At 37.8% G+C, this 23,106-nt stretch overlaps 3 protein-coding genes across 4 annotated transcripts; all 3 read right to left on the bottom strand.

Annotated features, from left to right (window-relative positions):
- Window positions 1-717: 717 nt before the first annotated feature.
- Window positions 718-4,528, bottom strand: LOC137806951 (Fumarylacetoacetate (FAA) hydrolase family). Its single transcript, XM_068607349.2, has 7 exons — window positions 4,257-4,528; window positions 4,004-4,169; window positions 3,223-3,275; window positions 2,906-2,968; window positions 2,407-2,457; window positions 2,162-2,279; window positions 718-1,111 (listed from the first exon to the last, which is right to left on the bottom strand). The coding sequence occupies exons 1-7, from the start codon at window positions 4,362-4,364 to the stop codon at window positions 996-998; spliced, it is 675 nt and encodes a 224-aa protein (XP_068463450.1). The 5' UTR covers window positions 4,365-4,528; the 3' UTR covers window positions 718-995.
- Window positions 4,529-13,130: 8,602 nt separating this feature from the next.
- On the bottom strand, window positions 13,131-13,751 carry LOC137839460 (uncharacterized). The gene has a single exon (XM_068648574.2). It carries the CDS (start codon window positions 13,749-13,751, stop codon window positions 13,131-13,133), a length of 621 nt encoding a protein of 206 aa, XP_068504675.1.
- Window positions 13,752-17,819: 4,068 nt separating this feature from the next.
- On the bottom strand, window positions 17,820-22,865 carry BCE2 (2-oxoacid dehydrogenases acyltransferase family protein). 2 transcript variants are annotated; one of them, XR_011080454.2, is made up of 8 exons: window positions 22,535-22,816; window positions 22,307-22,450; window positions 22,043-22,168; window positions 20,705-21,156; window positions 20,212-20,459; window positions 19,637-19,753; window positions 18,733-18,960; window positions 17,820-18,239 (listed from the first exon to the last, which is right to left on the bottom strand). XR_011080454.2 is itself a non-coding variant. In XM_068607348.1 (8 exons), exons 1-8 carry the CDS (start codon window positions 22,682-22,684, stop codon window positions 18,126-18,128), a joined length of 1,551 nt encoding a protein of 516 aa, XP_068463449.1. In that variant the 5' UTR covers window positions 22,685-22,865; the 3' UTR covers window positions 17,820-18,125. The 2 variants fall into 2 exon arrangements, 1 of the variants encoding a protein (XP_068463449.1); XM_068607348.1 differs by having other exon boundaries at window positions 19,637-19,725; window positions 22,535-22,865.
- Window positions 22,866-23,106: the final 241 nt, after the last annotated feature.

The following is a 23,106-nucleotide window of genomic DNA, read 5'->3' as shown; positions in this document are numbered from 1 at the left end:
AACAACACAGATTTTTATAAAACAGAGAGAGTTTACATTTGTGTTCAACAGTTTTACCTCCCGCACCCGTAGTTTCTATCCCACTGTGTCATCCACCACAACTCCTTCACCAAGTTCATTCACCAAAACCTTAAAGAGAAGGTTATTCTGCAGGGCCAACTACATCTAAAAGGATTTCTTTTGTCCTTTGTTGGGATTGGATTCCCTTTTTTGTTAGAAATTTTCTGTTATACCTTTTCAATATTTTCAGCACAGCTGTCTATTAGGACAATTAATTTTTCAAAGGGTATTATATATCCTAGTAGACGAGGAGGACAATTAACTTTTCAAAGGGTATTATATATCCCACTAGACGAGAAGAGTATGCATGTTCTTGGTTATGTTATTTTATCCTAAAAGTTGTTATTTTTATTCTGTTATATATATCTCTATCCCAGCACTTATTTTTCTAGCTTTATGTGTTCTTCCCCTTCTCCGCTTCATCACTGTATCAGAATTTCTAAAATCCTTTTGTACTCCACAGACAAGGAAATTGAAGACCTTTAAACATCCTCGTAGTATACGTAGAGAGAGATCTTTCGTCATGCACCAACTCTTACTTTCAGCTTGCATCGTATCAAAATTAAAATATTGATTCTTCTATGCTTGTTTTTTTTTCAGGGGTATTTTGTTGTCTAAATTGCTATTTACATAGTTATAGTTATATCCATGACATCATTTCATGATAATTGAAGACCATTTTTTTTTAATTCATGGGCTCTCAGTCACCATTATCCACGGTATATAACAGCGCGCTCATATCATCATAACCATTATAGTGACAAAAGTCTAGAGCAGCACACCCACCAAGATCTAGAGCACTAAATCGAAGACCATAAATAAATTGAAAAATAAAAAATACTGTGCCAAGTGTCAGTAAATCTGAACTCTGAAGTCCATATAACATTTATTGAGTCCCCTGTTTCTCGTAGAACTGAAGTAGCATCCAGGGTTTATCAAGAATGTATAGGCCTTGCTCTTTTCTCAACATTGAACTGTACATCCACAAGGTCTGTAATACCGGCAGTAATTGTTTGACCCTCTTTCACTGGTCCAACACCCGGGGGAGTGCCTGCACATCATCAAAATGTCTGTTAACTGAGCAAGGGTCTCAGATTCCCCTATTTAATTCATCTATCCCTGCAATGCATGTATTGTATTTAATCAATAAAGGAACCGGACAAAGAAAGGGAAGTGAGTCGAGCTCTAAGCCTAGCTCAAAGTTTAGCTTCAATAAGAAATAGAACCAATTTTCTCAGCTCAAGTTTAACTTACCTCGAAGTCTCAAGTTACTCAATAATTAAATATTTTAGTTTCAATATGCTCAAAATTTGAACTTCACAAAATATATATTTGCCACATTATATATGTATATGCCTGTATATAGTATGAAATGTCAATAATTTTAAATAATAGACAGCTGTTCTCCCCTTACACCAACTGTATGTAGTTGAATCGAGATTGGCGTTGCCTGGGTCAACTCTCTCCTATCTCAAGTTGCTATTTTTAAATATTAAATGCTAATAAATACATATTACTAAATTAAGACATTATTATTATTCTTTTAATAAAATGTGAAGACGTGCAAATATCAAGCCAACATTTTCAACTAGTTATATTAAACTGACTGTAGCTCAATCGGGCGCATTACCCAATGCTACCTTCTTGAGCTAGACATTCAACGGCTACAGAGCAAGCTGTGACTAGGGTTGTGCATATTAAGATCTTGTAATCCTACGGGCCTCAATAATGATCCAATGGAGGAGGATTCTGAGGCAAAATAACTTCACTGCCAGGTCGTAATAACAAAGTTTCCCATCACCACTGTGTGATAACAGAATTAGCATAGTTCTGTTTCTATGTATGAAGGTGTAACTTTTTTTATTGCAATCTGTTTTACTTTTATATACCTAAGACATGCCATAAGTTTCAGTGAAGGCTTATAGATGAAGTAAAAACCTTTGAATCAAGAATGCTCGATTCTATCAGTTGAACCAATTCCCATTTGCCCAAATGATAAGTTAAATGACACACAGTATGCTAAGATCACTATTGACCTTTTTTCATCAATTAAACTAACACATAGGTATAAATATGCAGATAGAGAAGTAATGCCACATACCAGTTAGTATAACATCTCCTTCAAACAATGTCATTACAGAGCTTATATAGCTAATTAGAAATGGGATCTTAAAGATCATGTCCTTGGTTGAGCCCTTTTGCCGAATTTCCTCATCTACCTATATCAAAGCAAGTCCATTTCTCTCTTCAATTAGTTATGTTTCTGATGCATCATTGAAGCAATGCACAATCAATTATATTAGAACCAACCAAATGATAATGAGAAAAGTATAGAATATCTCAAACCTTCAACCATAATTCTAGATCATCAGGGTTTGGCACTGCAGTCTTTGGCAACTGCATAAAGAAAAGTACAGTGGAAGAATATGGCTCGTTATCTAAGTAGATGAGCAAGATCATGTTCACAAGTGAACACATCTCATCCATTACTTGTACAATTTTAAATTTCACCTTATTAGAATAAAGGGTATAACTGAATTACAGATCTATTGACTACAGTACTACTTATGCAAAAGAAGCTGGTAAAAGTTCTTTTATTGCAAAAGCCCCACATCACCAATTTTACCAGCGGTACATGTCTACTCCCAGATCTGCACCAGGGTAATACTGGCGAATGTAGATTAAATATTCTTGAAAAAGTTATGAACAGCTGAAATTTGTATTATCATTCTCAGTAGTTCTCGACTCCTTAACACTATCTATGACCAAGTGAACATGTTTCTCTAACAACAGCATTATAAAATAGTTTCAGCATAAATAAGCATTGTAGCATGCAATTTCTTACAATTGAACTAATTGGAGTGAAAGTGTCCTGGCCTTTTGCCAAACTCCATGGAAGACCTGCAGACTAAGAATAAACGAGGAAAAGTAAACATCGCTGATCAGATTACGAAAATAACATGTCTAAATCATACGTGCAAAACTATTTGAACACAAAATATGACACATGCCAAAAAACAAAAGGGAATTCCCACACAAATTTCATATTTGTTAACATCCCAACATTGTAACTCCAATTGTTTTACAGGGTTTTTCTTTATGTTCTGCAACATAGTAAAAATAATTCTCTAAAAACTTGATTGTATTTAAGTTCCAAAATACCTTTGCAGCAGCTTGAAGGTCCCTAGCAGTCATATCCAGAGCCAGTGCATAACCTGATATACCAAAATGTATCCATCTTTATTTATCCATTGTAAACATAGTTTTGTTATTTAATGAAAGTTTAGGTGAATCCGTGGACTACCCAAGCCAGGGCATGCCACATGATTCAGGGGTGCTCATAAAACTAACAACTTACTCACTAAAAATGTCCTCACATCAGTAATGTGGGATGCTTTTTTCAAAGGAGTTCTAATTTATCCTTACCAATTGTACCAACTTTCTTTGGTATTATAACAAGAGTTGATTTCTACGTAGAAGTTTTTACATTATCAACCAATCAAAGAACCTGACTTCTAAAGTAATATCAGGAAAAAACAATCAACTCCCTATTCATACCAGTTGGACGAGAGTCAAACTTTCACAGTTTTGAATAAACTTTTTATATGCATTTTTTAAGAGAAAAATACAAAAAGAAAAAGAAAAAAAAATTATAAGCTCAAATTAGCATAAGCTTAAGCTAAAAACCATCTTCTAGAAAAGCAAAGATGAGAAAATATCTACAAATTAACTCATACTTAAAAATAACTTTAGCTCATGAAAAAACAAATTTAATTTTTCTCCTAAAAAACGTTCAAAGATGCAAAAATCCTTTGATATACAGAGTATATTATTTACCATAATTTTCTTAGAAATAAAAGAAACAGGACTAGGATATTGAGAGTGATCTAAAGTAAAATAGCAATAAGGCACATGTAAGGGTTAAGGTAAGATGAGTGAATACCGGCGACGTAATCCATGGCAGAGGATTCTGACACATCACGCGCTTTCTTGGCGATGACTACGGCGAGCTCAACCTCATGGTGCAGAGAGCCCTCGTTGTGTGGAATTTGGATGGTTCCGCCGTTTTTCAAGTAAGACGACGTCGGTTTCAGAAACAACACCGGCTCCTGAGAATCGAAAACACTTGCAATTCGTAATTAGATTATGAAACATGGGAAAGGGAATCTGTGTGTGTGCAGAGAGAGAGAAAGTACCTTGGGAACGGCGTTGCCAAGCTCTTTGGCGTGGGCAGCGTAGTTTCTTCCAACAGCGACGATCTTAGTGCTCAATTCCAGAATCTTCTGACAAGCTACCCCTGCCATTTCACAACCTTCTCGCTCTATCTAAACTCCTCTTCTTTTACTTTTGGTTTCTCTGCTTTCTGTTCTTCAACGATCTCAATTACCACTCATTTCAAACCCAAGCAATTTAAGGAATTATTTATTTCATTTTTTTTTGTTTAAGAAATTTTTCTTAGCACCTGTATTCAAGTTCAGCCTATTATTATTATATTTATGAATTTATTTTTTTAACTTTAGAAAATACTACAAACTTTTAGAGAGGATAAACTATATTCCTCATATTTAAAGTTTAAATACTAAATTAATTAATGTACAAATAAATATAAATACTAAAAACAGGTTCCTCCAAAAATAGGGGTAATGTGAAATTGGTTGAATGTACAAGGTTAAAAATCAAACTAAATAATTTAAAACAGTTTTTTTTTCCTCCTTTTTCTGTGTTATAATTTTTCCATTTCATCATTTAGGTGTGGATGGTATAATTGTAGATCCTGATGGTGTAAATGTTATAGGACAAACAATTATGTAATATAATTATATAAGTAGGACAAACATAGATATCCTGCTTTTTTTTTTCCTTCTTACAGACAGACATGCTTTGTAAAGAAAACAGTTTGCTCACTGCAATTTAATTCCAGGACCAAATTAAAAAAAAAATAAAGGATCCAATTAAAAATATATATTAAATTATTTATGGAGTAACTATAAGAAAATTACTCTTTATTCTTATATTTTATTTTCCTAAAATGTAATGGATAAAATAAATTACTCTTTAGAACCATTAGATTAAAGAAAATAAATTATGAGTTAGAAAGTAATTTTTTCAAGTTACTTATTGAAGTCAACTAATTATTTCTCGTTAAAGAAATATTAAAAAGACCTAATTAAAAGTTGTAAAACAATTGGAAACCTATCTGTTATTACTATACTAGTTTGAACACTGACATGAGTATTTTTACGTGCGATAAAAAAATTTGATATTTTAAATATAACATGACACTTTCTTGTTCTCTCTACCTGGATGGATGTCGGGACCGAAGTAAAATTGTCTACTTGGTACACAATCCGTTGTCGTGTCAATAGTCTTTCAATCTCTCAAAGCTTTTTTTCTCTAATTCGTGTGTTCCGCTGGTCGGTGGGGTACCTACGATTGCACTCTGACGCTCAAGTTTGTGCTAGTGTTTAGTTTGTTTTCCTAAAATATGAAAAAGCGTACATTTTCCCCATCAGAAGTCTTATTTATAGGTTGACTTGGGTCTCTTCCCACGTGGAACAGATAATTAGTTCACTAAGACGTGTGTAGTGGTCTTCAGGTTGTGTGTAGTGGCTTCCTGATATCACGGGAGTGTCTTTCGCAGTGTGTCCTTGACTCATTCAACGTTAGTTGTAACTACTTTCTTGCCACATATTTATCATGTTATATTATTAATTCATATCTACGGTCGTTCGGGGTTCGACCGATACACTTGCCCCCCAGGCTCGAGGAGATGTAATGCCGAAGAGTCGTATAGAATGGCTAGGGATTTTAAGATAATGCGCGATAGGTGGCAAATTTAAATGCTTAGCAGAGATGTGATAAGAGGTGACGTTTGGTAGAGCCGCCATTTCACGTTGCATTGTTTCATTGGATGCCTTTGACAGTGGAGATTGCGTGTCGTTTCGCATGCCGAATGATATTGACCATTAGATCATCTTAGATCCAACGGTGTTGGACGAATGAGGAGGATTTCTCTCTCTTACTATGATGGCTATAAATAGCACTTTGCTGATAAGTTTGAAGGTTTACACTTTCTCTTCTCTTACAAGGCTTGCGTTATTTGCTCCGAGTGTCGAGTCTGTTTTCGTCGAGGTTAGTAATGCCTTCTTCAGTAGAATCTTCCCATAGTACTGTCAATGCCGAGTAGTCTGTGACTCGCACCGCATCTAGTAGTACGAGTCAGTCGTCGGACGGTCCAAGCTATAATTGGGTTGATCCGTCAGTCCTCAAAATCCCAACTAGGGTTAGGACCTCTGATGACTTAGATAAATTTCTTTATGCAAATGATAATTTTTTGACACCTGACTGCCCATCCGAGGCAATAACCGCGGACATTTGTGGCGTGACCGACCGTGTGTGCCACGGTCTGGAAAATGCGCCACATGACTTCTTTTTTGTGTATAGTACGTTTTTTTCCAACCTACATGTTACCTTTCCTTTTGATAAATTTACTATGGGAGTCCTTCGGATTCTTAATGTTGCGCCCACGCAGTTGCATCCCAACTCATGGGTAATTCTTCAAGCATTTCGAGTGCTATGTCATGTTTTTAAATTTGAGCCTACCCCTGAGTCGTTTCTATATTACTATAACACGCATCCAAGTACCCCTGTAAGTTGGTTGTTGTTGTCTACCCAACCGGGGAATGTCCGTTTCGCTGCCTTTACTACCTCATATAAAAATTTCAAAGAAAACTATTTTAAGATTTTTGTGGAACCTGACGGCCGAGACCTCTTTTACAATGCGGATGAGACGACCAAATTTCCCTTCCATTGGACGGAGAAGCCCACCCAACTTGGTAGTTGGTTGTGGTCGTCGTTGTCACCCTTCGACAAGGAGATCTTAGTGGTCATTAATCAATTGCCTTGTAAGCTGCCCACCCGAGAACTGGTAGCTTTGTATGGGTCGTCCAAGAAATGGGCAGATTTAAATGGTATGTGAATTTCTTTGCGTTTGGTCGTCCTTCTACTAAGTTAATATGGTTTAATTGTACATGTATTTTGCAGAAATTATCTTGAAGATGGATCTTTCTCTTAGTAAATCCATGAAAAATATGAAACGATAGGTGGACGGGCGGAAGCTAAGCAGTCTGACCAGGATTGCAACCTCTAAAGCTGTTGTGGAGGATATAGTGCCGCCCGTGGTAGCGGTTGCTCCGGCTGGTAACCGAAAAAGGGGGCGTCCCCCAAAGACCCAAGTTAGTCCTGACGTAGGATCGTCGTCCGATGGAAAGCCACTTACCATGTTGGGTTTGTCAATCAGAGTAGCTCCTACCATGCAATTCGATCTTTGTCCTGAAGATGAAGGTGTGTTGGTGGCCATTGCTACCAAGGATTTGGTAGAAGAATTGGTGGACTTACAATGTCGGGTGGTCGTCGTGGGTAGGACGATTGGGGACGAGTTGAATAGAACCCAGTCGGTGGTGGTTCCCAAATTGAAAGCCAAACTCGAGGACTCGGCCCTCTCCTTAAAGAATGCCCTAGAGGTTGCAGATGCCTGCCGAGAAGAGATGCAGAAAAAGGGTCAGCTGGCCAAAGAGGAACAAGAAGCTCTGAAGGCCACTCTTATCAAAGTGATGGCTGGACGAGATGATCTTTTGAAAGAAAAAATTGATGCGGAGGCCCGGAAATAATCTCTTAATGTTGAGATTGAAAAGTACCAAGAGTTCATGATGCGCGTTAGCGAGGAAAGCTTCAATCAAGGCGTTCGTCAGGTAGCTTTCTTCCATGGCGTGCTGGCTGAGGACTCGTGGTACGACCTGGAGAAAGATGTTGTGAACAGCCAGTTAGTGCCACTTGGGGAAGGTACTGATAATTCCAACCAAACCATGGAAGATCAGTCGATTGAAACCGCTCAACCGGATGAGACCATCGAAATCATTTGAATTAGAGTTTGCCTGGACCTGGGTTGTGGGCTTAAAACAATTTATTGCATTTCTAACTGTTTTAGTTTAAATTGCTTTGAACAATTGCCTTTATGACTATGACTTTATATAACTATGTTTCTTTTGAGCAACTTTGATCTCATGTTTGACCTAACACTTTGATAAATAACAATTAACACTTAGGTTTTTTATTTCTGACCGAAGATTTGGTAAATAACATTTAAGTTACTAATTCCTGACCGAACGCTTCGGTAAATAACAATTAACATTTAAGTTATTTGTTTCTGACCAAGGATTTGGTAAAGAACGCTTAAGTTATTAATTTCTGACCAAACGCTTCGGTAAATAACAATTAACATTTAAGTTGTTTGTTTCTGACAAATGATTTGGTAAATAACGCTTAAGTTATTAATTTCTGGCCGAACGCTTCAGTAAATAACAATGAACATTTAAATTGTTTGTTTCTAATCAAGGATTTGGTAAATAACGCTTAAGTTATTAATTTCTGACCGAACGCTCCAGTAAATAACAATTAACATTTAAGTTATTTGTTTCTGACCAAGGATTTGGTAAATAATGCTTAAGTTATTAATTTCTGACCGAACGTTTCGGTAAATAACAATTAACATTTAAGTTATTTGTTTCTGACCAAGGATTTGGTAAATATCGCTTAAGTTATTAATTTTTGACCGAACGTTTCGGTAAATAACGATTAACATTTAAGTTATTTGTTTCTGACCAAGGATTTGGTAAATAACGCTTAAGTTATTAATTTCTGACCGAATGCTTCGGTAAATAACAATTAACATTTAAGTTATTTGTTTCTGACCAAGGATTTCGTAAATAACGCTTAAGTTATTAATTTCTGACCGAACGCTTCAGTAAATAACAATTAATCGCATATGCTTTTCAGAAATGACTTTTAAAGTGCCTCGTTAAAACCTTCTCGGTCGAAAACCCTCGTTAGGGATAAAATAACCGAGCGAGGAAAGAGTGCACTAATTTTATTTATCAGCAGTAGTAGAATTTGAGATGCGTGGCATTCCACGTTCTCGGTACAAATTTTCCTGATAAATATTCTAAATAATATGCTCTTCCGGCCGCTGTGTCGGTAATGCGGAATGGACCTTCCCAGTTGCTTGGAAATTTTCCGTCGTCCTTCCGGGCGTCGCTGCGCATACGCCAGACTAAGTCCCCTTTTTGGAAGCTTCGTGGCTTTATCTTCGAGTTTTACCGCCTTGTTGCTCGCATTTTGCATGCTTCTTCTCGTATTTTGCACTTGTCTCTTAGCTCGTTGATAAGGTCAAGGCCGACCAACAGGCTTTCCTTGTTTAAGTCTAAGTCTAACGTTTGTCGTCGTAATGAAGGTTCACCTATCTCGACTAGAATCATGGCTTCAGTGTCGTACGTCAAACTATAGGGCGTCTCTTGAGTTGTAGATTGTGGGGTACACCTGTAGGCCCACAGAACCTCCAGAAGTTCCTTAGTCCAATTTCCTTTGGCTGAACCAAGTCTCTTTTTAAGTTAGTTGAGGATGACCTTATTGACGGCCTCTGCTTGGCTGTTGGTTTGTGGGTGCTCGACCGAGCTTGTAATGTGTTTAATGTTGAGTTTGTCGTAAAACTCCGTTAAACCTCGGTCGGTGAACTGTTGACCGTTATCGGTGATGATAACCTGGGGTAGGCCAAATCGACAAACGATATTCTTCCATACAAAATTTTGAATGTTTCGTGCAGTTATAGCTGTCAAGGGTTCGACCTCGATCCACTTAGTGAAGTAATCAATGCCGACCAGCAAGAATTTACATTGTCCCTTGCAAAGTGCGAAAGGTCCGATTATATCCATTCCCCATTGTACGAATGGCCATGGAGACAAAATGTAATGTAGATTTTCAGGCTTTTGGTGTGACAAGGTGTCGTACTCTTGGCATTTTAAGCATTTCCGAACGAATTTTGTGCAATCCCCTTGCACGGTCGGCCAATAATACCCGACCCGTAATACTTTGGCGGCCATGGTTCGCGCCCTCGAGTGAGTTCCGCATATCCCCTCGTGCAACTCGGTCATCACGTAAGTGGTTTGTTCAAGAGTAAGGTACTTTAAGAGTGGACGAGTGTATCCACGCCTATAAAGGTCTTGGTCAATGAGTACAAACCGAGTGGTATGTTGTTTCATCGTTTACTCTAAGTGTGGGTCACATACTCCATCCATTAAATACTGTTTGATGGGGGTCATCCAATTTGGCTGAGTATCAGTCGCCATACATTCTCCTATGCCAACATTGGCTTGGTCAACGTAACGTGTACGACTAACCGATGAACTCCTTTATGTTTTGGTGGTGGCCAATCGTGATAGAGCGTCCACACGAGTGTTATTTTCTCTTCGGACGTGTTTGAACGATACCTCTTCAAATTTGGTTAACAGATTTCGAATGAAATGAAAATACTACTGAAGCAAAGTTTCCCTTACATTGTATTCTTCTGTAAGTTGTCCGACCACGAGTCGCGAGTCGGTTTTGCAAATTAATTTAGTTACTTCTAATTCATTGGCCAGGTAGAGCCCGACTATGATGGCCTCATACTCGGCCTGATTATTTGAAGTCTTGAACTCAAATTTCAGAGCATGCTCAACGAAAATTTCACCTGGTCCTTCCAATACTACTCCTGCGTCGCATGATCGGTTATTTAAAGAGCCATCTACATATAAAATCCACTTAGAATGTTTGTCCTCAGCCGATTGTGGAGTTAGTTCTGCTGCAAAATCGGCGAGGGCCTGAGATTTAATTGCCCCCCTGGGCTAATATTGAATATGAAATTCGGACAATTCGATTGCCCATCCTATCATTCGTTCGGCCAAATCTGGCTTAGTCAAGATTTTCATAATGGGATAGTTTGTCTTAACTATGATTTAATGATTTTGGAAAAACATTCGCATCCTTTGGGCGGTGATCACTAAGGCCAATGCGAATTTTTCAACCATTTGATATTTGATTTCTGCGTCGTGAAGTACTCGGCTAACAAAGTACACCGATCGTTCCTCTGCCTCTATATCTTGTACTAGGACCGAACTTATTGCTTCATTTGACACGGTAAGGTAGACGATAATAAGTTCTCGTGTGTTAGGTTTTTGGATAATTGGTGGGGATGTCAGGAATGTTTTCAATTGTTGAAAAATTTGTTCACACTCAGTGGTCCACTCAAACTTAAACGCCTTTTTTAGTTGTTGGATGATCGGTCTCGTTCGTTCTGCCAATTTCGGAACAAACCGAGACAAAGAGGTGAGCCGTTCGACTAACCTTTGGATTTCTTTAATGCTGTTTGGACTGCGCATTTCTGCAATAGCTTTGCATTTCTCAGGGTTTGCTTCTATGCCCTGATGAGTGAGCATAAAACCTAAGAACTTTCCTCCTTCCACACCGAACGCACACTTGTCAAAATTTAGGCGCATGCGGTACTTGCGTAAAGCTTGGAAAACTTCTTTCAAATCTGATACATGTTATTCACATGAGTCAGATTTGACAACAATGTCATCAACATATACTTCAACATTTCTTCTGATCATGTCATGGAAAACATGATCCATTAAACGTTGATATGTGGCTCCAACATTTTTTAGGCCGAACGACATGATTTCATAATAAAAATTGTTAGAGTCTGTCATAAAGGTTGTTTTCTCCATATCCCGTGGGTGCATCTGGATTTGATTATATCCTGAGTATGCGTTCAGAAAACTGAGGATCTGATGCCCAGCAGCTCCGTCGACCAGCCGATCGATAGTCGACAGTGGGTAAGAATCCTTGGGGCATGCCTTGTTTAGGTCCGTGTAGTCTACACACATTCGCCACTTACCATTAGACTTCTTTACCATTACTACGTTAGCTAACCACGTAGTGTAGTGGGCTTTCTAGATGAAGTCGGCCTGAATCAACTTATCAGTTTCTTCTCAGGCGACCTTGCGTCTTTCTTCGCCTAATTTTCTCTTCTTTTGTGCTATCGGTCTGGCTTCTTTATATACAGAAAGACGATGAGTGATGACATTAGGATTTACCCTGGGCATGTCTGCAGTGGTCTAGGCAAAAAGATTTGCATTTTCTATCAAGGTTTTGCTTATCACCTCTCGATCGTCAGACTTCAGGGATGTTCCTATGTATGTTTTGCGGTCGTTGTCTTGAAGGAATATTTGCTGAAGGTCTTCTCCAGCCTCCATGCGAGGATCATCCAGCCGTGGATCCAGATCTACTAGGGCAACCAAGTGTCTTTTGGAATTTTTGCCCCTATAACGCCTCTCCAACGATCGTCCCCTTCTGCTGGGGGATCAGTCGTCTATCGTAGTATATAATTGCCTAGTTGGCTCGACTTTTAGGCTTGCTACATAGCACCCCTGTGCAGTCTTTTGGTCAACATGCACTATTGCAATATCTCCATTGATAGAAGGAAATTTCATAGCCAAATGAGGAGTAGAAACAATAGCCTTTAACCTGTTGAAAGAAGGACGTCCGAGCAGTATGTTGTAAGAAGTGTTGGCATTAACCAACAAGTATCGGACTTTGATTGTCTTACTAAGATAATCATCGCCAAAGGTGGTAAATAAATCAATGTACCCCTTAGTATCCACCCGTTCTCCTGAAAATCCAACTATCTATTCATCATAAGGTTGTATCTCTGCTTCCGAAATTCGCATCTTCTTAAAAGTTTCCCAATATAAAATGTTGACCGAGCTGCCCTGATCCACCAGAACTTTAGCAATCACAAATTTGTCTATCTCCACCGTGATGACCATGGGGTCATCTTGTGCTGGATCGATTGCGGTGAAGTCATCATCGGTGAAGGTGATTGAAGGTATGTGCGGACGTTTATGTGTCGAAGTTGAATGGACGGATTGAATCGCCCTCAGATGTTTCTTCCTGGCAGAGTTAGAGCATCCACCACCTGCGAAGCCGTCTGCAATATAATTAACCTCCTGAGGTGGTACACCGAGTGACAATGGGCCAACGATGGTGTTAATGACTTCGTGAACCTTTTGTTTGGTTCGGCTTCTGTGCTCAGGGCTCTCACTTTGGGGGCGAGTACGCCTGACCGAACTCTCACTTCATTTTTGCCAGGTCGTACGGTGATAATCGTTACAGCTTCGATTGTCCTTTTGTCCAAAGTGCTATTTGTCTCTGGAATAGTCAGTGTCACGCTGAGGTGACCTTGTTTTAACAAACTTGCAGAGGTGTCCTGCTTGGACGAGTTCTTCTATCTTATCCTTTAATGCTTGGTAACCTTTGGTCGTATGGTCATAATTGCGATGATATTGGCAACGTTTGGTTGTATCTGCATTATGTGGTGTTTGCGCTTGCTTGAGTGTCGAGATAAGCTCGGCCTGTAAAGCTTCGTCCAGCACCTTCCCTCTAGGTACTGTCAGAGGGGTGTAATGGTGGAACCGAGGACCTCGGTTTGACCGGAATTGGTTGGTTCTTGTCATGGGAGGACGAGTGCCCCTATTTCTCTCTCTTTCTTTTTCGGCGATTTCGACCTGTGTTTTCATGTGATAGTCGATGTGCTCTTCTATCTGCATGAATTTGGTGGCCCTTGTCCTCAGTTCATCCATGTTGCACGGTGACCGTTTTATGAGGCTTTCAGTGAATCGACCTGGTAGTACGGCCGAGACCAAGTGATGCATTGCTATGTCTGGATTTACATTCCTAATTCCCATATAGACTTTGCTGAATCTGTCCATAAAGGCTCTCGGGGATTCACCTTTTTCTTGTTTCACATTGAGGAGAGACATGGACGAGACACAATGAGGTCTACTCGTTGCATATTGGGTAGTGAACTTCGTTTCCAAAACTTTGAAGTCCGTCACATAATTAACAGGAAGTCTTGTAAATCATCCTAAAGGACCTTCCCGAAGAGATGTCGGGAAGACCTTGCACCATACTGTCTGATCGACCGTGTACAGGGTCATTTGGGTTTTAAAAATAATTTAAGTGTTCGTCCAGGTCAGTGGAACCATCATAGAGGTTCATAGTCAAACCTCTCCACTTATCACGGAGTGATGCAACAATTATGTCATTTGTATAAGGGTGGCCTTTGGGGTTTTCTTCATTGTTGAAAAGGACATTTTTGGAGCTTTGGTGAGTTAGATGTGTGGGGAAAGTGTGATTCGTCTGATGAATCTGGTGAGTTTGATGGGTTGGTGGCCTGGATGCGTGGGATTGTTCCTCTCTGACCGACTCTCCAATCTACTCTAACAGTTTCTTGTTTTGCTCTTTCAAGTGAGCCATCTCATCTGCCTGCCGACACCACTCTTCTTCCTGTTTGCGTTGATCCTCTTCGTGACGCAGTTGATCCGCTATTCCCTTCTGTCGCAGTTCCTCCATCTGAGCTTGGAGGGCTTGGATCATCAAGCTTTGTCCTTCCGCCATGCCATCATTGTTGGTGTTGTTCATCGTCGAAACCATCGTTACCTCCTGAAATCCTTGCGTCTGGGAGGCTAAAATTACCCGGACCCCACGGTGGGCGCCAATTGTACCTGTATGGATGTTGGGGCCAAAGTAAAATTGTCCACTTGGTACACAATCCGTTATCGTGTCAGTAGTCTTCCAATCTCTTAAAGCTTTTCCTCTCCAGCTCGTGTGCTTCGCCAGTCGGTGGGGGTACCTGCGATTGCACTCCGACGCTCAAGTCAGTGCTAGTGTTTAGTCTATTCTCTTAGGATATGAAAAAACGTACTTTTCCCCCCTCAGAAGTCTTATTTATAGGTTGACTTGGACTTCTTCCCACGTAGGCCAGATAATCAGTTCACTAAGACGTGTGTAGTGGTCTCCAAGTCGTGTGTAGTGACTTCCTGATATCACGGGAGTGTCTTTCGCAGTGTATCATTGACTCATTCAACGTTAGTTGTAACTGCTTTCTTGCCACGTATTTATGATATTATATTATTAATTTATATCTTCGGTCGTCCGGTCCGACCGTACATTCTCTTTACAAATTTGAAAGGACTAAAAAATCATGTCTCGTATTTTTTTTTTCTTATTCTTTTTTCTTATAACAAGAAAAGAAAACGTCTATTTTATATTTTCCATCCCTCCGCGTTCTTTTTCCCTTCTTTCAAACAGATATCAGTATTACTACAAGTAGATTAACCTAGTCTTGAAACTAATGTTTAGTAATACTACCTCTAATATTGAATATAAACTAATAAAACTTGTTAATCCATTTAATTTATCATTATTTTTAAATTTTACTAATAGGCCAAATTTACTATCCATTAATAAAAACGCACATACTCGTAGTATTTAATAAAAAAAATAAAAATAATAATATTATATAGAAAGTATAAAACATCCTATCATCTATCAAAATATGCCTACTAAAAATAAAGACGAAGTGATAAACAATAATTCACTTTTTTTCTAATTTGTGAGAAGTTATGAGACTCAGACACTTATCTTAAATGACATATCCGTGTCAGACACACGTATCGATGTCGACACTCGTATGACACTTATCGGTGAAGTGTTCAATTCAAACATATTTGTTGGATTTTTTAAAATTCTAGCACGATTCTAACACAATTTTAAAAAGTATAAATACAATAATTTTCTAAAAATCAAATTTATTATATAAACTTTTATTATGATTATAAAAATAAGGAACAAATTTTTTTGAACCAGTCATGAAAAATATCTTTCTGCTCCCAAAAGAATATGAAACATACTTTTGCACATAAATATTTATTTTCAATTTATATAATTCAAAATTATATAATATATAGATCTGTGTCCCCATGTCCTACATTTTAGAGATTATACGTATCTCCGTGTCCATATCGTGTCAGTGTATCCGTATCTGTGCCACATAGATTAGAAGAGAAAATACATATGAAGTTTAAACTGTTAATGGCCTTTTCTTTTATTATTGGGTTTGACCCATTTTGTACGTTAATTCTACTTCAAGGCTCTTCTTTTCCTATATATGAACGGTAGCTTTTACTAAATAACAATAATAAGCTTTTACGTTTTCTTTACTTAGTTCTCGATCTTTCTCCTTCACTCTATCTCTCTTTTTGTTCTTCGCATTCACTGTGCACAGGGTTTGCCACCAGCCAATCTTGCACACACTGTTCTTTACCTCTGTTTTCCTGCTCTACACCTTCACTATGGTATCAGAGCTCTTCGTATGAAGAACTGTTGCGCTACTCTGTTCTCTCCCTTTCGCTTTCGTTTTATCTTGCGTTTTCCATTTTTTGGATTTCTTCGTTTATTTTCTTAAGCGTTTTGATTTTCTCTTTTTCTTGCACAGATCAATGGCTGACAAGGAGGTTACGTCGCCCATCCAATCGGAACAACCGACAAACAATTTCTTGTATTTGCACCCAAGTGAAAACCCCGCAACCTCTCTGGTCTCACCAGTTCTTGACTCCACAAATTACCATTCTTGGAGTCGTTCAACTATTACCGCCCTAAGCACCAAGAACAAGGTTGAGTTCATCCTCGGTGATCACCCTCGTCCTTCGAAAGATGACCCAAATTTTTCTGCGTGGTCACGATGCAATAACATGGTGGTTTCCTGGTTAGTTCATTCTGTTTCACTCCCAATTAGACAGAGTATAATATGGATGGATGTTGTTGTTGAAATTTGGAACGATTTGAAAACTTGCTATTCTCAGGGTGACTTATCCGTAGTAGGTGCAGACTTTTCTACCAGATTGGTTTCTATAGTTTACCAAAAAAATCACACAACAAAGGATTGGATGAAATAGTACGACTAGCATTAGTACTATAGAACAACAAATAATTGACGTTCTTGTTGGACAACTAGAGAAATTTTTTTTTTGAATGGGAGATATAGGATCCAAGAGCAAAACATGTGAACGAATGTTACTGTTGATCATTCAAACCCCTAAGGAATTGCATAGCACGATCTTCACCTTTTCTTTGGTTTATCACAGCTTGAACAGAACACGAACACTTAACAGAACAGGTGCATAGAAGGTTAGGTCGAAAATTTTCCAACTCATCCCAAATAATACACAGTTTGGTAAAGTAGTCAGAAACCTTGACTTAAAGAGACAACTTCTAATTGTAAATCAAAAATACGGAATAAGTTACCCTGAGAATAGCAAGTTTTCAAAACGTTGCAAATTTCAACAACAACATCCATCCAAATTATACTTTGCCTAATTAGGAGTGAAACTAAATGAACTAACCAGGAAACCACCATGTTATTGCATCATGACCACGCAGAAAAACTTGGGTCATCTTTCGAAGGACGAGGTGATCACCGAGGATGAACTCAACCTTGTTCTTGGCACTTAGGGCGGTAATAATGGAATGGCTCCAAGAATGGTAGTTGGTGGAGTCAAGAACTGACGAGACCAGAAAGGTTGCGGGGCTTTCACTTGGGTGCAAATACAAGAAATTGTTTGTCAATTGTTTTAATTGGATGGGTGGCGTAACCTCCTCGTCAACCATTGATCTTTACAAGAAAAAGAGAAAATCAAAACGCTAAAAAATCCAAAAAATGAAAAATGCAAGATAAAACGAAAGAGAAAGGAAGAGAACAGAGTAGCGCAGCAGAGCTCTTCATACGAAGATTACCATATTAAAGGCGGCGCAGAGCAAGAAAACAGAGGCAAAGAACAGAGTGTGCAAGATTGGTTAGTGACAAACCCTGTGCACAATGAATGCAAAGAACAAAAAAAAAATGAAGGAGAAAGATCGAGAACTAAGTAAAGAAAACATAAAAAAGCTTGTTATTATTATTATTTAGTAAAAACTACCGTTCATATATAGGAAAAAAAGAACCTAGAAGTAAAATTAACGTACAAAATGGGCCAAACTCAACAATAAAATAAAAGAAAAGGCCATTAACATTTAAACTACTCAATGACCCTGTTTATTAACACATTTGGTCATTACATAGCGTCTTTTACGGTTCACGGGTAGTATCTGCAGTTGAGATATGGCAAAGCATTATTTTCCAAAAGAGCGATTTTTTTTACAGAAGAACCCGGGTACGCTACAATTGTCCCTCTGCTACCTCTTAAACCAAACTTGGAAAAGTGAGGTTTATTTAGATCTTCATTTACTTCTTATTGTAAACAATACAGAGATACCCCATATAAATTACACTCAGTAATTGTTCTTTCATGTGATTTTTATCTCAAATACAGCGTGAGGAGCTCGGGATTTTCAATTAGTTGCTTCCACTCGTTACAAAATCTTGCAACGGTTGCTCCGTCCAAGACTCTGTGATCTGCACCAATATTAACCTGGAAGCAGAAAAACAAATAAAGAATTGCTGTTCATTTCATCTTCTAACCATGCAAAAATCATTATAATTAATAGCATTTAGTTAAGAAAATACACGTTGACTAATTGGGGAAAAAATGAATTCACACTTCAAATCTGTGTTTACTTGTCAATCAAACTATGAAGTACTCTGTTCAATGCAAATTCAACCTATACATTTAATTTAACTTATCTAACTGTAACTATGAAGACAAACGAACTATAAACGCTAATTTTGCAGTAAAAGTAGAAAATCTAATTAGCTATGAAGCCCTTTTTAACAGCTAAAATAGGGTATTCTCTATAATCACATTTTTTATTTCTCTTCAGCGACATTACAAACTAAACAGTCATATAAAAAGTGGAAAGCTACACACACAAAAATCGTCGGAGATTATTGTAGTTCTCTGTATAAAAATGTATTTCTTTTCATTGTTCATGCAGTTTACCAGTGAAAAAAAATGCAAGACTTACAGTCACGAGTGATGCAGGATACACATTTCCATTATCAGCGAACCGTGGAACTTTCTGAATTTTACCAATGGCAATAATGGAGACTTCAGGCAGATTGACAAGTGGAGAACCAAACTTTCCACCAATTGCTCCAATGTTACTTAAAGTAATAGTACCACCACTTATATCCTCAGAAGTTAACTTGTTATTTGAAGCCAATTGTTGTAACCTTGCCAGCTCTTTGGTTATCTACATAAAAATCATGTACAAGGAAAAATAGGTTAATAAGAACATGCACAAGAATGTCTTATTAGATGGCAGGCATTGTTACGTACACTGAACTCACACAGATACACCACAAAGACACACACAAAGACACAGAGAAAAATACTGAATGACCTCTGTATTATTGAAACTGTGCAATGTATTCGAATATCACCCAAGGAAAACACGTTTTCCTTCTCCACAGGAATTATCCTGTTTACAAACTGAAATCACAAAATCCTAAAGACCAACCTTTCTAACCACTAACTGTCACCTACCATTTATTTCTCCTATGATACACTTTCCAAACATCATATACACATGATGTGGGACCTATGCAAATAGATCTTCATCAAAGGAAACAACAACACCTGGTCTTGTCTCCAAATCTGAAATTATTATTAAAACTAAAGGAGTCCGAGAAAATAGTCTCTTCATTTTTTATGAGAAGCAGCTTTCAGAAAACCAACAATTAAGCTCAAGCCAGAAATGTAGATCAAGAATAAAATTATATTTCATTCAAGCAATTGAAAATATGAACAATTTGTCTTCATGGCCTGTAACTAAATCGCAACCATGGACATGCACTTCAACCAAAACAAGAATGGCTGAATAAAGCAAAAATAGGATAAAACCATAACCAAGCCTTTCATAAACTAACCTCCAGTATGGAAAGAGACTGGACATTTTTTATGTTTGGCACAACTAGACCATGTTGTGTCGCCATAGCAATTCCAACATTGTGTGAACCTACAGTAAATAAACCTCCGTGTCAACTCTGGCACGGAAGCAACTGCCTCAAATAAATCATTAAATTGATAACCACCAGATATCAGTCAACACAAAATGGAAAAGGGTTTAATACCATGTACTTACGGGTGATGTGAAACAATATTTAAAAATATTATCAAGAAAACTACGAAAACATTATCCTTGAAAATCCCTTAAGCAAGATAAGATAATCCTTGTTTTAAACTCATAGATACAGTAGACGAGGTAAAACTTCTCAAACACTTGCACCATAAAACCAGAGTGACAATTGGCTAATGAAAGCAACCTCTTTGACCTCACCATATTTTTTCAATTTCTAAATAATTGTAGCTTTTTCCTTGAACTTGTACTTTTAACTTAAGAAAAAAACATTATGTACACTCTACAAAAAATTTAAACATAAACAAGCTACAAAGGAAGCAAAAATATAAGAATCATTCATCAGATTATGTCTGAGAAACAAACCTTTGAGAACGACCTCCAATGCATCCTCTTTGAAGCAACTGTTCATAAAGGGGTACTTACTGAGGGCCATTGATAGTGATTTGATTAATATTGGAAGGAAAGTGTACTTAATGTCTGGATAAGGATTATTTTTCTGAAAAGATGTTTTAAGCTCCACTAGAGCATCACAATTTATCTCATCCACATAATGAAAATGTGGGACTTTGGCAGCCAGAGACATTGATTTCACCATAGCTCTTTGGAATCCTCTACAAAAAGAAAAGAAAAGGTCATTAACCTATTATAAGTATATCTTAATTCTAATTGAGTTATAGAACTGAGAAAGGGAAAACACTTTCATACTAATGCAACACTGAGGTCCACAGATACTCAATTTTCCATGATTTGACATAAAATGTTTGCGCAAAAAACTTTGACAGATTGACACCCATCACCATCTCTCAAGAAAAAGAAATCAAGAAAGGATTTAAATTATGCTTGCATCTAGCTTTACCTAAAGGAGACTGTCCTGTCCTCAGTTGGACTATAAGATTTAGTTGCGATATTGTAGTTGTATCCTTCAGCTCCCTGAAGCTGTTCTACAGAATCAGTATGCAAGAGTGCAGATGGATCTTTAATTATTCCTTTGCTGACAGCAAAATTTAGCACATCTTCTTTTAAAACCCTTCCATCTTTTCCAGTTCCACAAACTTCAGTTATATCTATACCATGTTGCTTAGCCAGACTTCTTACAGCAGGTGTTGACAGAATTCCAGTCTGTCTTCCTTTTCCGGGATCAGAATCTATCAACTTGGCATTGTCTAAATCGTCAACTACTGTAGTAAACACGGGCACATTAACTAATGTCTTATCAGAATCAGGTGACTTTGCAGTTTCTGAATCACCAAGAGTGACAGAGGGTAATGCAGAGTCGTCAACTAATATCTTTAATAGAGTTTCTCCAACCTGCAATTTTATCCAACAGAATTTAAATGCCTAATTAAATTTGCAGCCCCATATAGAACTTAACGAAATGATTCACGTAAAATTTAGATCATCAATACATTCCTATCTTCCTCAGTTATTCTGCTTCGAAGAATTACCCCATAAAAAAACCAGGCAGGTCCCTTTTGTATTTGCAACATAAATTGCAGCACCATACCATCTCCATGTGTCATGCTCTTGTATAACCACAAAGAGGCAGCATGGGAAATTAAACAGTAAATGGATGGTTGGACCCTGGAGTAAGCTGCGGGGGGTATTTTTCTCATCTAGTAGCCTCCGGAATCCGAAGAGAATGTATACCAGAGACACATTTCCAAAACATTGCATATCAAATAATTTAGCTTTGAACAATCTTTTGAAAAAGCATATGTTATCTCTGGATGTGTTCTTGCATGAATTTAGATGGTCCACCCACAAATGCCTCCTACATCGTAAAAAAAAGCTTCCATTTCTTCCATGCACGCATTTTGTTATTCTCTCTATCTACATTCTCTTTCTCTCATCGACCATCTCACTCGAAACTCTCCAGGAAAAATTATAGGGCACTTCTCTTTTTTCTTTACACCCACTTCATTGACTCACTTCCTTCCTATTTGCTGCTCAGGTCCCTCAATTCCTTAATAATAATATAATGATAAATTTCATCGCTTAATAATTACTAATATGCCGGGAAACGTTTCCTACTTTTTTGGGGCATGGACAAACCACCACTGTAGCACTACCTCTTCTTTCACCAATCTACTCTAAAAAAACACTTTTACCAATCTACTCTAAAAAAACAATTTATAAATCCACAAACATAATCTTAGTTCAACTATACCCAACAGAATGAGATTTAATAACTCACCTTCACAATATCACCAGGACCGTAGAGAATGTTGGAAACTTTTCCTTTGTAGCGACTCGTTATTTCAATAGTAGCTTTATCACTTTGAACTTCACATAGCGGTTGAAAGTCTTCAACATAATCCCCCTACCAATATGAACCAACAAATAATTCAGAAAAACCAATTTAGGGCATGCTATGTTCTTGACACGAATCTCAATAAAATCAATTTCTTCTTGAAACGAATCTCAATGAAGGTACAAACCAAGTAATGAATTCACTGACCTCTTGGACATACCATCTGAGAAGCTCACATTCTGCAATACCTTCGCCGGTTTGAGCCAACGGCACGTCCACTAACTTGCTAGCGGGAAGGTCTAGAGCGGGTTGAGTGGAGAACCAACACCTGTTCACACGTGGAAAATAGAACTACAAGTGCGAAATCAAAAGCAATGAATCAGTAATTTGTTAGTAAGAAGAGATGAATCAAATTGGAAAGGGGAGAGAACTAACAGTGACATGTGAAGAAGGAGCATTAGGTTTGACAAAGCGAAAAGGGAGCGTAGGGGAAGAAGATGATGAACAGTGGGAAGAGGCAGAGGCTGAAAAGACGGTTCTGGAAGAGATCAAAGCCCTCCTCTGCCATATGCGGCTTCTGAGCATGTTGCGTGGAAGGGTTGTGATGAAGAGAAATGAAGAGAAACGTTTCGAATTGAAAATGGGACAGAGATGGAAAGGCAATTGATAATTTGAAGCAGCAGTTGTTTGCCTTGCATGCTGAGTAGTTTCTGACAGCAAATAATAGATGATGTGGATGGATAAGAACTAATATTAATATATTCACATTATGTTTCAAATGTTAAAATCATGGATTTACACCTTTTTCATCTTATATTTACAATAAATATTAATATTGAAAATAAAAAAATTAAAAAAAAAAAAAAACCTTCTTGATAAAAATATACAAGTAAAATGTAAAATGCTTCAAAATTTTAAAAAAATTATAAATTTTTAGAGTATGGAGCTCAAATAAACATTTTTGTAAAATCATTTCTTATTATCAATAATATTTTAACTATCAATAT

The sequence above is a fragment of the Phaseolus vulgaris genome, chromosome 3, assembly GCF_051622355.1.
Source record: "Phaseolus vulgaris cultivar YP4 chromosome 3, ASM5162235v1, whole genome shotgun sequence".
NCBI classification, from domain to species: Eukaryota; Viridiplantae; Streptophyta; class Magnoliopsida; order Fabales; family Fabaceae; genus Phaseolus; species Phaseolus vulgaris.
Note: the sequence above shows the minus strand (reverse complement) of the source record. Positions and strands in the feature narration are given on the sequence as shown.

Excerpts from the sequence above, each read along its gene's own strand:
- LOC137806951 (XM_068607349.2), bottom strand. The coding sequence starts at position 4,364 with ATGGCAGGGGTAGCTTGTCAGAAGATTCTGGAATTGAGCACTAAGATC. Across the intron at positions 2,280-2,406 it reads ATCTAGAATTATGGTTGAAG|GTAGATGAGGAAATTCGGCA; the intron begins GTTTGAGATATT and ends GCTTTGATATAG. Across the intron at positions 1,112-2,161 it reads AGGAGATGTTATACTAACTG|GCACTCCCCCGGGTGTTGGA; the intron begins GTATGTGGCATT and ends GATGATGTGCAG.
- LOC137839460 (XM_068648574.2), bottom strand. The coding sequence starts at position 13,751 with ATGTCTCTCCTCAATGTGAAACAAGAAAAAGGTGAATCCCCGAGAGCC.
- BCE2 (XM_068607348.1), bottom strand. The coding sequence starts at position 22,684 with ATGCTCAGAAGCCGCATATGGCAGAGGAGGGCTTTGATCTCTTCCAGA. Across the intron at positions 21,157-22,042 it reads GTCCTGGTGATATTGTGAAG|GTTGGAGAAACTCTATTAAA; the intron begins GTGAGTTATTAA and ends ATAAAATTGCAG. Across the intron at positions 20,460-20,704 it reads GACAGGACAGTCTCCTTTAG|AGGATTCCAAAGAGCTATGG; the intron begins GTAAAGCTAGAT and ends TTCTTTTTGTAG.